A 17,071-nucleotide genomic window follows, 5' to 3' on the forward strand; every position below is an offset into this window, starting at 1 on the left:
ACGTAGAGGAAATGTGAAATGAAAAGGGTTTCATTTCATTGATGGGTAAAAGTGACGACTAAAAACTCCGTGTGATAAAAAAGTATGTATTTAATTACGTAAATAGATTTATGTACTAAATACTCGTATGGAGACAGAAATAAATACACCTTCATTCATTCATTCATTCATTCATAATTACGTGAATATGAGTATAACTTTTTTACCTGTGCAATATGCGCCACAATGATTTGACAAGTTTGCATTTTTTGCGTCTCTCCATTCCTTTTTGATATCAGTTGTAATCCTGCTGAGACGTAATAATGTAACCAAATGAAATAATTCGGATAACAGTTTTTTGCATGCAAAATGTCTGCGAAGCCACGGGAAAGAGATGCCTACATGCATGTCTAAGTATGTACATATGTACATATGTACTCAGATTTGTGGAACTTGGCTAGTCTCTCACTTTTGTGTGACCACTATCATGCCAAATAATACGTACATTGGTATGTTTGTATATGTATGTAAATATGGATTTTGCATGCAACTCCAATTTCATGAAATTCGAGCTTAAATCATTGTTGGATTTTTCAGCAGAAATTCTCAGACTTTTAATGTTTTTGAAATTGAAAGAATTTTTTAGCTACTTTTATTTGAACTAGGTATAACTAGGTATAGATAATTTATAGCTTTCAAGTCGCTCATTTATTACCTAATGTACATACAATTCATATAACATAGTAAAATCTACATAGGTTTTCGTTTTCAAGAATTGAAGTTAATACATACAAGCTTATTTATTTTACCATTCAAAAAAAGTTATGCTACCGACATTACAGTAACGATAGTGGAATTTTCATTGGTATTTATATGCATGCCTAAAAATTAACCTAGCCAAAAAATTATATTGTGTACACAAAAAAAATTTGCGTTACAGTAACATGTACCAGCTCGCCCACCCTCCCCCTGTCACGCTGCGTAACGGAAGTTCTATTACCCACCCATCCCTCTTTGCGTTATCAAGGTTTTGAACGTCCCCTTGCAGGCTTGAAATTGTTTTTAGAGTTCCACTACTCTGGACAGCTTCTGGATCACCTGTACAAAGGGAAAAATATTTATGTCGTATATAATAAGAACACTCGGACTTTTCCCTTGTAAGGCAAATTTTAATTACGGCTATTACCAGTGGCCGCGGAGGAAGCGAGGGGTCAAGTGGACAATTATTCGGTGCCCCCATCATCTGCCCATGTTACTTATATAAACCCCTCCCTCCCTTATCCTACAATGTTAATGTCCCCAGATGACCCCACGGCTTCATTGGCCACTGACTATCGCCATAAAGGACTTACTAACGACATTGAGCTGGGCAGATGAGAATCTGGCTCCCAGGGCGTTACTGATTCTACACTGATACATTCCTGGGTCTCTTTCTTCGTCCACCTTTATTATCTTTAGGACGTTGTCTTGCACGAAATATCGTCCGATATCCTCCGGAGGTAATGTTTCCGTATTGATCTTCACGCCATTTTTGAACCATTCATAAGAGACATCGGGAATTCCAGAAGCTTCACATGTCCATGTATGATCAGAGTTTTTAGCGATTTGTTTGTTTTCAAGACGGATCGTGAAACGGGGAGCAGCTACATATTTATAAAGAAAAAGGTTCAAATAAACAATGAGGGTATTCATGCATGCGATTTTGCATGCATCGTAACATAATTTTTTCGAAATTGCGAATTTTGCGAAGCAACGAAGTGAAACGACTTGGTAAATTACAAAGTGTGGAAAATTTAAATAGTTCTAAAATCTCGAATTCTTTGCAAATAATTACCAAATATGCACAGAGTTGTTTAAATGTTTTGCTACAATGGACAATTTTTTAAATGGGGAAAGCCCCTAAATCTCAATTATTTACAAGATTTGGAAATGAGGTTTCTATTAATTATTATTACTAAAACTGATGGAACACTGATGACAAAATTCTTAAAATTTAGAATTTCAGAGACCAAAATCTTGATGACAAAGGGAAATTCACGAATTTTTCTTATTATGTAAAAAATTTGTCATTGTAGTGTGACATTTAAACCACCCTGCATATCGTTTGAAATTGAATTTTCTCACCTTGAATACTCAAAGTTACGGATGATTCGATGTAATGTTGGTTATTGGAGGCACCACAAACATACTCTCCTTGATCTTCGACGGTCACATTTTTAAGTACAAGTACTCTATCGTAATTTGATAAGATGGCCGTTCCTGGAAGCCCGGAGCCTTTCCTGGTCCAGTTGTAGGTAGGAACTGGACTAAAAACTAAATTAATCATGATAACAAAACCTGATAACAAATAATTCTAATTCTAAATATGTCCATCCACTTACTGTCCAAATCCATAAGCCACGCATTCCAGTCGTACCGTATGCATAGCTTTGGGACTTTCAGGGAAAACTTTTGGGAAATTATGGAAGAACTTGGGTTGCTTTGGACCTGCTAAATTAATCAATTACATAATACAAGGTGGTTTAAATGTGATATTACAATGGAAAATTTTTCAATGGGGAAAATTCGCCAATCTCCATTAGTTACCGAAATTTTGCCGCTGAAATTCCATATTTTAAGAATTTTGTCATCAGTGCTCCATAAGTTTTGATAAAAATTAATAAAAATTTCAATCCCAAATCCGTAACTAATGGAAATTTACTAATTTTTCTCATTGACAAATTTTCCATTATAACCTCGCTTTTAAACCACCCTGTAATATCAACTCAGTTTTTCTTTTCCATCCCGCGCTGGTATCCTTCCCGTGCTATTAGTATGGTAGGGATACGAAGCGGGAATCAAATTTTTGGTAAAGTAATTAAGAGTCAGTAGTAAAATTACGCGATAGTATGTATGTACATATGCAAAAATATAGTTCCATTTTGTACTGGTAATAATATTTAAACTTTCAAGAATGCATACCATGAGGTATAACTTGCAACGTAAAGAACGGTCCATTTCTGGTAAAGCCTGAAACCGTACTTTCAACATTGCAACTATACTTTCCAGAATCACTCATATCTACCGATGTGAAGTATAAGTTTCCATCATGCGAGGCAAATATTTTTTCGTCCTCTTGCACAAAATTCGAAACGTTACCACGGGACCAATTGTAATGGACAGCTTCAAAAAAATACACAACATTTTTTTTAGAAATTAAACGTGTTGCCACAGTGTTTGGCTTGCTTGAAAAGTTTCTGATTTTAGAATTTCTTGTACCTGGAAAATGTTGTGGGGGTTCACAATACATTGCCTTTCCCCAAAATTGGTGAGCATATTCTGTGCTTCGAACAGGAAGAAATTCCGCAATATAGCCAAATGAGAGAGATACAGTTTCCGAAATTATGGAGCCAAATTTATTAGACGCGGTGCAGTGATAATTTCCTCTGTCGAGTTTAGAATTTGGTTCATGAATCACTAGAGTTCCGTTAGTCACGGTGTATCTTTGTTCTTTGAGGGGGTCAACTAGAGTATTGTTCTGATATTCCTCTTTGAACCAGGAGTACGTGGGGGCAGGCCATCCATCAGCGACACATCTAAAATCAAAGAATTAAAAGAACGAAAGAATAGTAAGAATAAACCCTTACAAACGAATATAAAGAAGTAGCGTCAGAACGATTGAAATTTCCTTTAAAATAAATGACTCCATATACCAAAATTATGTATTTTTGACCTTCTACTCCATCCTCATCCTCAATGTCATGAGGGCAAAATATTGACGCGTTGAAATCGCGGTGAAATTTCCTTTAAAATGACACCCTGTGTGAAAATTATGGTTCAACTTAAATTTCGCATTTGGACCACATCCCCTCGCGCTGTGGGGGTGGTCTGATTAACCCAATTACAGAACTCGACCGAGAAATAAAAATTAGACGCATAATGCCGAAAATCCCGCTTGATTATGTTGAGATGTTCTACAGATATCCTGCCTACAGACGGACAGACGGACGGACAAAACGTTTGCAAAGAGTAGCTGACGCAAGTTAATAAATTCCTTCATAATTCCATACCTTAAGGTCACGTTGCTTAGAGGATGCCCCGATATATCGTAAACTTGACTTGTGGGCTCCTCGATAAAGAATGGACCTCTCGGGATCTTCGCTGTGTCACCTACGTCAAAATCTGCATTGTCGACGTGAATCACGCTGATTGATTGATTGTTATTCGTATTTTCCAAAGTTCCGTTATGCTGGATAGGGTTGTTTTCACTATTATTTGATTTTGATGGAGGAGCAAACTGCCCATTTGTCATGGAGATCGAACAAAAGTAGATTAACTTGAGGAGTGCCAAAATCGTCAAAGTTGGCATTTTCTCTGTTTAACAGTAGCTGTGGGGCAGAATACATACAAACATTAAATACGCATTAAAATATATAATATTGAGGCATATCGATTAAAACTATCCATGAGAAGTGGCATATCAATCGACAAATTGTTTGAAGAACATGTTAAAAATTACATAAATGGACTTATTTTATACGCTCAAACCAGGGTTTCTTTGCGTCTCCCGATGCCACTTCTGAAATTAGCCTGGTGATTTTTGTCCGTGTAGAAAATCTAAAAAAATTAGACGTTTTTATTCTTTACAATATTTCGAAAAAGTGGACCTTGTCGCCCGCTACGTCGAGTTTCGACTTCATTTGGCATTCTCATTTTGTTAATTTCAACAATAAAAAAATATTATCTTACATTATATTCACTCGATCGGTTCAATTTCGACAGATGAAGCACACAAAATTGGAATAAATATGTTTCTTGCAAGTATATGTAAGGACTGAATAATTATTACAGTGATCTTTCAACTTATTGCATTTTGTGGTATGTGTGCTTATACTGGATCCAATTTTGTATATTATTAGTGCAAGATTTGGTCAGTCTAGTCAGACTGACCAAAGTCATATGTACATAAATATGTATACTTATATAAAATTGATGATAAGATGATGCCATGACTTTGCAACTTGTCCAGAGTTCAGACTTTTATATTACAACACATTATACGCATTACACATTCAGCTAAAATGGAAGTTGATAAGCACGTCGGAGGATGGTGGTAATATTTTAAGAATTGCACAAATAAAATCAATCGAATAAAATCAATCGCAACAAACGCACGTAAAGAAGTAGCTTCATTTAATAATTTGAGGAGAATTAATGAGTTAATACCCTTTACTTGTAAAGTAAATATATACATGTAAATATATGCTATAAACTCCGGGTGATAAAAAATAGGTATTTAATTACGTAAATACATTAATTCATTCAATACTTGTAGGAAGACAGAAGTACATAAGTATATACACATCCATTCATTCATAATTACGTACACAAATATGAGTATATTTTTTTATATCGACACACGTGTACCTGTACAATATGCGCCACAATGATTTGACAAGTTTACATTTTTTTCGTATTTCCATCCATTATCAATCGTAATCCTGTTGAGATGTAATAATGCAACCAAATGAAATAATTCAGATAAATTTTTGCATGCAAAATGACAAATGAGAAGCCATGGGAACGAGATGCTTGCCACATATATATGTACATATGTACATACCAAATATGCATAAGGTGGTGGAAATTGGCCAATTAATCTCTCGCTTTTTTTGTGACAACTATCATACCAAACACTATGTATGCCAGTATGTATGTAAATACGTATTTTGCATGCAAACTCGAATTTTATGAAATTCGAGCTTAATTTGAAAAAAATTACGTTTTTCAGCAGGAATCAAACTTCCACATATTTTTGAAATTGCAGGAGTTTTTTTACCCACTTTTATTTGCAAATGGAACGCTGGGTACATACACTTTCTAGGTTTCAAGTCGCTCACTTATTACCCAATGTATATTTTACCTAGTAAAATTCTTAAGAATTTTCATCTTTAACAATTGAATCTCTTTAAAAATTCTTTAAGAATTGAAGAATACTTGTTAACATATTTATTTTGTCCTTCAAAGAAGTTATGCTACCAGCATACTGAAAAGATACACATTTCGTGGAATGTTTAACGGTATATTTACCAGGAATTTATCTCACTTATACCCGCACCTTAAAATCTGTAATTATACATATTCAAAAGAATAAGTCGAAAATATTCAGTGCATCTTGCAGGCTTGAAATTGTTTTTAGAGTGCCGCCACTCTGGACAGCTTTTGGATCAACTGTGTGAAGGGAAAATAAGGATGTTACTTGAATATTGTACATATTAGAATACTCATGATTTTTCACTTGTAAAATGTAATTACGACTATCACCAGTAACCGCGGAAGGGTGTGAACAGAGGGACAATGTTCCCACTGTGTCCCCATCATCTCCCCATGTCATGTAAACCCCCCCCCCCCCTTCCCTCACCCTACAATGTTAATCTCCCCACGGCTTCAGCGGTCACTGACTATCGCCAAAAACGACTTACTAAAGATACTGAGTTGGGCCGATGAGAATCTGACTCCCACGGCGTTACTGGCCCGACACTGATACATTCCTGGGTCTCTTTCTTCATCCAGCTTTGTTATCTTTAGCACGTTGGCTTGCACAACATATCGTCCGATATCCTCCGGAGGCAATGTTTCCGTATTGATCTTCACACCATTTTTGAACCATTCATAAGAGACATCGGGAATTCCGAAAGCTTCACATGTCCATGTATGATCAGAGTTTAACATAAAAACCATTTTACATGACAAGCCTTTTCACATATCTAAATAAATATTGCATACTCGTAATTATTTCATAAAAACGTAAGCTTGAGACTACCCATCAAGGCCATAACCAATAATCAACTGTATCTAGCCTTAGGATTAGTATTTTTTATACAAAATTGTTTTACATAATTGATAATTATGCAAAATGACCATTATGTAAAGGAAATTATGTAAAGTGGCCCAGCCCCTCTTGAATAATTACATACGCCAAAGTCACGTTGCTTAGAAGATGTCCCGATATATCGTAAACTTTACTTGTGGGTTCCTCGATAAAGAATGGACCTCTCGGGATCTTCGTTGTATCATCTGAATTCTCAAAATCTTTTTCGACTTGAATCACAATGATTGAGTGATTCTTATTCGTATTCTCCAAAGTGCTGTTAGTCTGGAGAGGGTTGTCGTCAGGGGGAGCAGACTGCCCATTTGTCATGCAGATCGAGCAAAAGTAGATGAGACCCAAAGTCGTCAAAGATGTCATTTTCTCTCAGCTTTTTCTTAGGTGAGGCTATGGTTACTGAAAAAAATACCTAAGTAAGCATTCACTTGGGTTCTGAAAAGTGACCACAGCCCATAACTTTATCATTTCTCAACCAGAGTCTTGGGATTAACGAAAGTGGGATTAATGATTAGGATTACGGATTGATTTTAAAAAATTCGGGATTGAGGATTGAGATTAGGGATTAAATTAACTCGGGATTAAAATTAATTCGGGATTAAATCTCTCAAGTCATTCAATGGGATTAGGGATTAGGATTAATTTAGTCCGATTTTAATCCCGGAATGGGATTAAAGTCGTGTTTATCGTCGATCACATTTATATCTAGTTAATGTTTCTGATGTCTTAATTAAATTGTTTTATAAGTCTTAACAGTGCGATTGAATTTGAATAACCTAATGACCATATAAATAATGACCTAAAGTGTGAGTTGTCGCTTAAGTGACTTAAGTCCAGTCTCCATTTGATTAACATTCAAGTGTGAATGAGTGGGCATTACCACTGGCCACTCTAGGTTATTATTATACGGCCACAAGAATATGAAGTGTACAGATGAGTGACATAAAATAAGTTTACTTAGTCATCAGTGAACTAAAATCAACTTTAACAGATGAAGTCTTATCAAATGTTTTTAAATACATGAACTATTTGTTGGCATGCATTTAAAGCCTCTCCAATTAAATGGGAAGTACCCTCCAAATATTTTAAAAGTACCCTTCATGGATACCTGCCTCTTAAAGTTATTTTTGAATTAGGATTTCGGTGGCAAACTACCTCTTAAAATAATGTACATATCTACAAGCCATAATTTTATCATTTTATGTAAAAAGCGTATTATTTATATACGATTAAAGTTAAGGCTTCCATAAAAGCATGCATTTTTAAAAGGCACATGGTACTCAAAACTGTTGTGAACTTAACAGGTCCTCCACGCTTACGCTTGGTACAGGTTTTGGGTGCAGGACAATATCGAAAAATTCTTTTATAATTGCCAGACGAATCTTTATACAGTACCAATTCTTAAAAAAACTGCTACACGTACAATGGTACACCGATTTTTTCTCATCAGCGCAATAAAATCGAACTAACTATAGAGTCGCGATTTTCAAAAATTGTCTTAAAAAGGTGAAATTTGGCGCAGTGAAATTAGTGATTAATACCTAATCGCTTCCCACGAAAGAATATGAAGTTACAAGTGAGCAAAGTGCAACCAGTGACACTATAGGGTCACTATGTACCGTTTTTAAAAGTTATTATTTTTATCTTAAATTTAATATGGAGGGTAAAAACCACTCATGGATAGCACATACAGCCTTGTAATTTAGCCACAAACGTGCATTTTTTGATAGACTTCAATAGGTTTTTTTTTACATATGTCAGCGATTTTTCCAAAAAGATATATTCTTTTAGAGAAATCTAAGAAATTCGCAATACATAAATAATTCCATTCATTTATGAGCTTTCCATGTGCACTTATATCATTGTTAACAACAAACACTTGGTTTAAATAAAAATCAGGAAGATTCCATTCATTAATGTAATATGAAACCAAAGCATGTGGAAAGCTTGTTATTTGTAAGTGTGAAATATTAAGCTATTTTTCACATTTTTGCAGTCAAACAGAATAATTTTTAAGCTATTCAAAACGAATTAAAAAAATGTTTTTCATAAATACATCTGTTGGGGATCTGAGTAAACATTTTACATGAAGAGTTAGGGTTTTTAAGAACATATTCAACCGGACTCTGGTAGTAAAACCCATCACTGATACGAAATTTACACAGATTTGTGATATGCAAAATGAGAGGCTACTTCCATTTAAGGGGAGGGAAAATTTAGAGCATTAAGAGGTTGCTTTCCATTTAGGTAACTTCTTAAATATTCGGAGGGTAGTTCCCATTGTTTTGGAGAGACATTAAATTACTTCCCTATTTGTTTAATAATATCGAATTTTTGTTTGTGAAATACAACGATGGAATTTCGATAGTTATGGCCCATAACTTATGGGAAACATATTTTTAAGTGAAACAAAAGGAGAACTGGCAAAGTCTCTGAGAATTTTCAGCAGGTGGAGCTGATTTAATCCCATTTTAATCCCAAACTTGGATTAAGATTAATCAATGCGCTCCGGGATTAGGATTAGGGATTAATTATTTTTTCAAAACTTTTTGGGATTGAGGATTAGGGATTAAAAGTCAAAACTTGCGGATTGAGGATTAATTAATCCCCAATCCCAATCTCAATCCTCAATCCGTAATCCCGGATTAACCAGACTCTGTTCTCAACCGATTTTGCTCAAATAAAAACCCAGAGTCAATTATAATCATGAAGAATCTAGTTCTCAGCTGCCATGCATGAACCCTTCTTATTTTGTGTTTAATCGTTCAAAAATCACTTCCATAATAACATTTTGCCTTATTATACAGAAGTGAAGCAGTTAACAGAAAATTTGTGTGGATGGAAATGTGACAAATATAGCTATCTTTCATTTAAAATTATAATCATCAAAATCGGTTGAGAAATAAAAAAGTTTTCCCTTTGACGAAAAATGAACCTTTGGGTTCAGGGCCGGCGCTGAAGGGGTCAGGTCGCCTAGCAATTGAAAAGCTTTGATTCAAATTTTAAAGGGTGCAGGTGTAAATATCATGTAAAATGTCTTAACCCAGGCCTGGGTTAGGACATTTTACATGATATTTTGCAAAAATTTGGCATCCGTCAGATAATTTTCATAATCAAATCAAATCAATTTTGTTCACAAATTTTCAGCACCTATCTCAAATATTTGAACCCAACCTTAACAAAGGTTTGAGTAACAACTCATTCACCGCGATATTACCAATTAAAAGCTTAAAATAAACTAAACCCTAAAAAGGATTGCTTAGGTGAGACTGTAGTATGTGCGATTAAAAGTTTGAAATAACCCCCTCCCTCCTCCCACCCTGGAGAGAAAGTGTTCCTAAAATCAGCATCACCGCCCTGGGAATAATTTCATCACGGTTAACGCCCCAAAACATCATGTACTTGGTCTATATTAAATTAATTCTAGCCGTTTACACATCTACTAGTTTTATCGTTAGAATGACCATTGTTGGTTGTTGGTTTTTCGTTAATAATGTACTGTAATATTATTGAAGACAAGTTCATTCGGTAAATAAAATAAGACATGGCTGGGGCTTATTTCACTTTGAATGCGCAGTCAAGAAACAGATAATCAGCCATTCTTTGGGGATGTTTATGTAAATTCTATGTTAATCTTTTCTGTTATATTTGCACTGAAAAAACTTGCACAATTCAAAAATTATTCCCAGTGTGGTGATGCTCATTTTACCAACACTTTCTCTCCAGGGTGGGAGGAGGGAGGGGGTTATTTCAAACTTTTAATCGCACATACTACAGTCTCACGTAAGCAATCCTTTTTAGGGTTTAGTTTATTCTGTTTAACAGAAGTTATGGGGTAGAACACAAGTATTAAATAAGCATTAAAATATATAACAGAGACAAATCGATTAAAACTGCTTGGTGAAAGTCGATTGACAAATGGCTTGTAGAACATGGTAAATTAAGCGGATTTATTTTATATGTATGTACCGTCCAAGTTGGACGGTATAACAATAAAGTTAACCTTTTCCTTGCCCATGCAACTGCCTAATTTGGCATTCTCATTTTGTTAAGAGTTAATTTCAAGTAACAATAAAAATAATATTTATCTTACATTGTATTTGTTCGTTCGATTTAATTTCGACAGATGAAGCACACAAAATTGGAATAAATATGTTGCTTGCAAGTATATGTCTAGGTAAGGACTGAGTATAATGTAAACCCGTCCGCTGTAATTATTTCAGTGTGATCTTTCAACTTTTTGTATTTTGTGGTCTGTCTGCTTGTACTGGATCCAATTTTCTATGCATTATTAGTGCAAGTATTATGACCACAGTCATACAGATACTTGTGTATATAAAATTGATCATATGATGATGGCATGATTTTGCAACTTGTCCAGACTTCAGACGACTTTTATATAACAACACATTATACACATTCGACCATAAATGGAAGTTCATGTGCATGTAGGGAAAGGTAAGTAATATTTTAAGACTGACATTTCTGACTTGCACAAATAAAATAACTTGAATACAATAAATCGCAGCAAACGCACGTAGGGAAGTAGCTTCATTGAATAAGTTAGGGATAATTTACATAGGTATTTAGCTCTGGAACCCTTTTCCTCTGTATTGCTTTTGTAGATTCAATTTGAATAAAAATCTCATTTTACCCCCGATGACATCCCTCAGCTTTTTGGGGGTGGCCCAATTGACCCCAGAAGTTCGGAAGTTGATTCTCCCTCTGGGGTCGTATGTATGATGTCGCAAACCAATTTCGATTACTCGATTCCTTCTCGGGTCAACCAGATAATGGACAGACGGGGAAAGCCTTCGCATAAAGTAGCCAGAAGCTAATAATGGAGCCGGTTTTCATCTGGAGATATGTAGTCTTGCATTAATTATTTGCATAAATAGTGATGTTGGACTTGGACGAAATATGCAAATTATCACAACCCGAGTGCTGACCACGTATACAAAGCTATTTATATTTAGTTCTGCATATATACGTGGTCAGCTATTGTGAGCGTACTCACGTCATTTCTTCGCATATCTTGCAAATTGAACATGGCAACATAGCTTACGAAGTTTTGCGAGATCTGCGAATTTCACAAAAATTTTGCTGGAAACCCATGCGATTTTCTTCGCAAATTTACCCATCAATTGGGAATGTTCTTATTTCACAAAATTATTACGTAGTATCATTCTCACCGACATCAGCAAGAGAAATTACAGAAATCCATGGAAACAATGTCAAAATAAATAGGTGTTTTTAGTATTTTTGAGAGATTTGAGAAGCCATATTTTGCGAATCCCCTCACGACAGAAATATTTGATCGTCGCAAATTTGCTAAATGAGTTGTGATACGAAATAAGAGATTGTCGTGAGTACCCCCGTGAATCAAGTTCGGATTGTCCAATGGTGAACTTTGATCACATTAATGAATCATTTATTTAGTAATACTTTGTGCATTTGATATATGTACATGCATGCAGGTATTTGCGCAGGGTTTTCTGGTAAAGAATTGGTACTATTTTACGGCCAATTTTGTCTTGTCGGCCTTGACAGGTACATACCTACCATATAATTACGCTTTAATGCGAATTAACATGTGAACATGGAAAATATAAATATTGCATATTTAGAGGTTGGAGGGCGACAATTTTTCATGGATATGCATATTGACACGGATATTTAAAGGTTTTCACCCATAGAGTTATATTAATATAAGCTTTCACCCGATATTCGCTGAGTGAGCTCTGCATGAAAATTTCATGAAATGCACAAATGCATTACACACTTTCTACATACTTTCTATTAAATTAAATTAGGCTGAAAATGGTCAAGTTTTATTAAACAAATCTTATGAAAACAATGTCATTCTCATTTTCCAACTTTCTCTCTGAATCTCACCCTCCCCAAAAAATCTCACATTTTCGACTTGGCAGAAAATGCAAAGTAGGCATGCGTTTGCATACTCACTGCCTGCCTACTACGCACTTGGTTCGTTTCTTTCTTTCACCCAGCACACAGCAAGAAGAGGAAACTGCGTACTTGATTTTCACTCTCCAAACGTTTTAGTTGTAATCGCCTACTTCTTCGCAGTTTTAGTTGAAATATTTCAAATTTTTCAAATTTTGATAGTGAAAATAATTAATACATACAAATTGACTACTATGACTTCGTCATCATCATCTCGAGCCGCCACGGAAGAGGCAGAAAGTGTTAATTCTTCTTATTCTTCTCCGAGGAGGGTGGGTCCTTTCCTCCTTGGCCCCCAATTCGAGCCCCCCCCTGCCAGATGTGTGACCCACTTTCTGGCCAGGAGGGAAGGGACGCAAGAATTCTATACCGTTAAGGTATGTAAACTGCTTTCATCATCATAATTATGGGTTAAATTTAAATATTTGGTTGATAAGTATGAAGTAGGAGTCGATAATTCATCACGAAAATGGTGAAAATTAACATTTTTAAGCATTTAGCAGCTCTGGGAATTTATTTTAAAATTCTGGACGACAAATTTGTAGTCAGACAGTTAATTAAATAGAATAAAGATGAGTTTTTTAAGGTAAGATAAGCTAGTTTGGATGAGATGAGTTCAAATTTTTATGAAGGCTTCGTAAAATTGAAATCTGATTTTTTTAAATGTAAAAATTTAGTGTATATATTTTTTTTAGTTGGTAACGATCTGCTCTAGAAATTTGTAGTTCATAATTTTTCACAGAGCAAAGAAACAAAAACGTTTTGATTTTGAAATTAAGAAAAGTTGGTTCTCGTTATATTAAATTAAATTATTAATTGATACATAATTTCTCTCTCTCTAGGTATTGACCCTTGCTGACCCAGCGGTTGTTGAATCGACGGACGATCTCTACGGCAAGATCCTCTTTCGCACCGAGTACAATTTGTTGAGGCGACTTGAAGGTCTGAACGGTGTCCCGCAGGAGTACGGGATGATCAGGGTATTTTAATTTTATGAGGCGTATTTTCTATTTATTTAAAAAAAGTGGGTATAGTTTTTAAAATGTGTCCCTTTTTTGTTACAGGATCGTGCCGAAGATGATGGACGAATGGTGGATAAAATCTCCCTCATTTTAGGATGTTACATGCCCCACAATTACTCCAGGAAATGCGCCTCCCTCGCATATTTACAACAGTTCGTTATTCAAGAAACGAAGTTGGAAGAATCCACGGCAATTAAGATCTTGTGTAATCTTGTCAAAGTTGTGGAGGGCTTGCATCAGGTAAAAGTTTAAACGTTACTAAATTTTAAATTATTCTCAATCCTAACTTTTTTGTTACCAATTTATAGCGACATATTGTTCATCGGGATATCAAATTGGGAAATATCGTCGTCGACAAGAAGACGCTGGAGGTAACGATAATTAATTTTGGTTTAGCAAAATATGTCACGGCGCAAGATGAACTATTGCTGGACCAGTGCGGATCTCCAGCCTACGCGTCCCCGGAGGGGATAAGTAAGAAACCATATGCCGGTGAGTATGTAAATAAATAATTAATTAACTTGTATCATATTTTTTTCATTAATTTATTTACAAATTATTGTTCCGAGCAAAAAGTTTTAATTTGTTTGTAAATATTTTTTTGCCAGGTAAACCAGCAGACATGTGGGCCTTGGGTGTAATATTGTATACGATGCTTTATGGGAAGTTCCCATTCTTCGATGTCAACCCGTATGTGCTGCTAAAAAAAGTTTCGTCCGGCGAATTTAGTATTCCTGCGTAAGTTAATCATATTCATTTTAAATATCGTCATTAACAAAAACGTGAAACAATTATGAAATATTTATTTGCTATTATTTACAACTTAAGATGACCAGCTTTGCTACCATTGCTTGCTTGTTGTGGCTGGTTTAATTGTTAAAAAATTCGAATCACTTTTGTGCATTTTTTTTATTCATATGAGCTAATTTTGTCCCTTGCTGTACTTTTTCCAGTGTGGGATTCACAGTGTCCGAGGCGACGATCAAATTACTGAAGTCGCTCCTAGTCGTGGACCCGCAAGCAAGGCCAACGGCGTCTGATGCATGGACGCTTCTAAATGACAAAATTAGTGCGGAAGAAGAATTGCTGGAGGGCCCTCAGGTAAAATAAATGCAGACTAATTTTTTGCCCTCTTAACGTTCACTTTTTCATCCTTTCTACTTTTCCTCTTAGGTGGTCCCAACTTTTAGCTTGGCCGACGAGGATGACGAAGACTATCAACGCCGCATTAGGGTATCTCAACCCGTGTCATACCCGGTAATGAGTGATTCAGCAGTCGAGACGGCTCTGGAGGTGCGAGCAACCACTAGCTTTGCGATAAGAGTGAGTAAACCACAAAATTTACGCGACGCTCTATTTTGTAGATGAAATAAGAATTGCTTTTTTTATATAAAAATAGAGGTCTCTCAATTTTTTCGCGCAGATTTTGACCAAGTTGGTGTCAAATTTAATTAAGAGGAGAAAATACGTAGTAAATTTGGAAAATGTACAATTTTCCAGCTTTAGGGCCCTTTTTCTCCCCTTTGTATGAAAATATCTCTGCCTAACTTGACCATTGCGAGATAGTGTTTTTTTGAAATTTGTTATCTATTGACACTAAGTAAAAATCTGTGAGCATGCGTTGAGCGACCTCCACTGTAGGTACCCCTATTTAATAATTTGTTTCTCTTTCAGATCCTTCAATCTGCTCCTCAACCATCAGGCCCACACGTCAACACGAATGTGATTCCGTCCAGGAATGTGCCTTCCGTCAACGTGGCGACAAGTCAGGAGCGAGGAACTACTACGACTACCCAGACGACGCCAGCATCCCGTCAAGCGGCTCGCGCCATGCTGGTCGCCAGACGAAGGCGTATGAGGAATTTGCACATCGCTGTAGCAAATGTTCGACTTTGGAGAATTATGACGCCCTTTCCTTTCAGTCGTGATAATGAGGATGGTGCTTCCACGTCAGGATCATCGGCCAACACACAAATTTAGTGCCTTAGAACACCTGTGTATTCTTGTTTCATTAACATTTTACGATTATTACGTAGAAATAATTAGTTATAGGTAATAATAGTTGTAGGTAGTACGCAAAGTAGGAGAAATTAGTTTTAGTTGTAAATATTTAAAAATTGGACTAATCTAAGCTACGATGAAGGGACTTAGTTTTGATAATTATTGTATTTAGTTGTTATGAAAAATGTTTGTGCTCATTTACTAAATAGTAAAATATTTATGAACTTTATTTGTAATCTTTTTTGTCACGAAAGTCAGCCAAACTCGTAAGTATTTATACGAATAAAATAATTCTAGTTCGAAATTGTTTGGAAAAGTTGTAAATATGAAAAAAGTATGCCGTCCGATAGACTATATTTTGATAACTAGACAGCTTTAAATACATAAATATGTATTAATAAAAGTTTAATTAATGATGTTAAAAAAACTAGATATTTTGTCATCCTCAACAAATTTTAGGATGTTTTTATTTACCCAGCATTTCAAATTTTACAATGGGGGTATTCATTCATTACGAATTTGCATCGCTAGAAACGTGGGGAAAACAAAACTTGTAAAAAATTCGCGATTTTCGAGACCCCTGTCCCTCATATGTAGGGAATTCAAAACCGGACCCTTTTCTGAAAACCGGTTTTCGGTTTTTCCGGTTTTCCACCCACCAAACCGGTGAAAAACCGTTTTTTCACCGTTTTTCGAAAATATTGTTTTGCGCCCTATGTAGAAGGGTAGAAAAATTGAGTATGTGGGTATCGTAGGTTTAAAAGCCCTAATCTTAAAACAATGGTATTACAGAAAGATTTACGAAAAACGTCAAACTAATTAAAAAATATATCATCCTTAATTCTTTGAGAAAATATATCCTAAATTGATGGGTTATTTATTAACGTAATACGACAATGCCAATTAGTTGTAAATATAAAACCGAAGCCTTGTTATATTCTAAAAATTATACGAAAGCACGATCTACTTCGATATGCAATCCAGAGGAAAATACTACATTCGTAGGAAATGAGATAAAAATAGAGACCAGTGTGTCATCTTTAAGATTTTAACCCATTTTCAAGGTTGCGCATTTTTGGCGAATGTCTACACGAGCAACCTTACGTAACATTTGCACTGGATTTCGACCGGAAAATTTGTTATCCATTCATGGACAAGATAAGCATTTTCTTAAATGCACAAGTGGGACCATACATATTTACATATGTATGACTTTTTAAAATACGCATTCATACAATTT

General features: G+C 35.5%; 2 protein-coding genes across 7 annotated transcripts; one reads left to right on the forward strand and one right to left on the reverse strand.

Annotated features, from left to right (window-relative positions):
• Positions 1 to 574: 574 nt before the first annotated feature.
• LOC110861066 (contactin) lies at positions 575 to 11,091 on the reverse strand. Of its 6 annotated transcripts, none has more exons than XM_035860825.1 (11): positions 10,938 to 11,091; positions 6,985 to 7,243; positions 6,441 to 6,656; positions 4,708 to 6,189; positions 4,029 to 4,575; positions 3,238 to 3,554; positions 2,941 to 3,141; positions 2,361 to 2,469; positions 2,104 to 2,285; positions 1,332 to 1,622; positions 575 to 1,077 (listed from the first exon to the last, which is right to left on the reverse strand). In XM_035860825.1, exons 5-11 carry the CDS (start codon positions 4,325 to 4,327, stop codon positions 914 to 916), a joined length of 1,563 nt encoding a protein of 520 aa, XP_035716718.1. In that variant the 5' UTR covers positions 4,328 to 4,575; positions 4,708 to 6,189; positions 6,441 to 6,656; positions 6,985 to 7,243; positions 10,938 to 11,091; the 3' UTR covers positions 575 to 913. The 6 variants fall into 6 exon arrangements, with proteins under 6 accessions (XP_035716718.1, XP_021965871.1, XP_035716716.1 ...); XM_022110179.2 differs by having other exon boundaries at positions 4,029 to 4,346; positions 4,507 to 4,575; positions 6,441 to 7,243; XM_035860823.1 differs by having other exon boundaries at positions 4,029 to 4,346; positions 4,478 to 4,575; positions 6,441 to 7,243.
• A 1,747-nt stretch (positions 11,092 to 12,838) lies between these two features.
• On the forward strand, positions 12,839 to 16,260 carry LOC110861062 (serine/threonine-protein kinase 40). The gene is made up of 8 exons (XM_022110173.2): positions 12,839 to 13,185; positions 13,651 to 13,788; positions 13,873 to 14,070; positions 14,139 to 14,322; positions 14,439 to 14,568; positions 14,784 to 14,931; positions 15,004 to 15,153; positions 15,505 to 16,260. The coding sequence occupies exons 1-8, from the start codon at positions 13,003 to 13,005 to the stop codon at positions 15,808 to 15,810; spliced, it is 1,437 nt and encodes a 478-aa protein (XP_021965865.1). The 5' UTR covers positions 12,839 to 13,002; the 3' UTR covers positions 15,811 to 16,260.
• Positions 16,261 to 17,071: the final 811 nt, after the last annotated feature.

This window comes from Folsomia candida, unplaced genomic scaffold (assembly GCF_002217175.1).
Source record: "Folsomia candida strain VU population unplaced genomic scaffold, ASM221717v1 Fcan01_Sc037, whole genome shotgun sequence".
NCBI lineage: Eukaryota > Metazoa > Arthropoda > Collembola > Entomobryomorpha > Isotomidae > Folsomia > Folsomia candida.

Coding starts and splice junctions, on each gene's coding strand:
- LOC110861066 (XM_035860825.1), bottom strand. CDS start 4,327: ATGCCAACTTTGACGATTTTGGCACTCCTCAAGTTAATCTACTTTTGT. Junction 3,555..4,028: donor CTAAGCAACGTGACCTTAAG/GTATGGAATTAT, acceptor CTTTGATTTTAG/ATGTGTCGCTGATGGATGGC. Junction 1,623..2,103: donor CGTAACTTTGAGTATTCAAG/GTGAGAAAATTC, acceptor ATAAATATGTAG/CTGCTCCCCGTTTCACGATC.
- LOC110861062 (XM_022110173.2), top strand. CDS start 13,003: ATGACTTCGTCATCATCATCTCGAGCCGCCACGGAAGAGGCAGAAAGT. Junction 13,186..13,650: donor AAGAATTCTATACCGTTAAG/GTATGTAAACTG, acceptor CTCTCTCTCTAG/GTATTGACCCTTGCTGACCC. Junction 14,071..14,138: donor TTGTGGAGGGCTTGCATCAG/GTAAAAGTTTAA, acceptor ACCAATTTATAG/CGACATATTGTTCATCGGGA.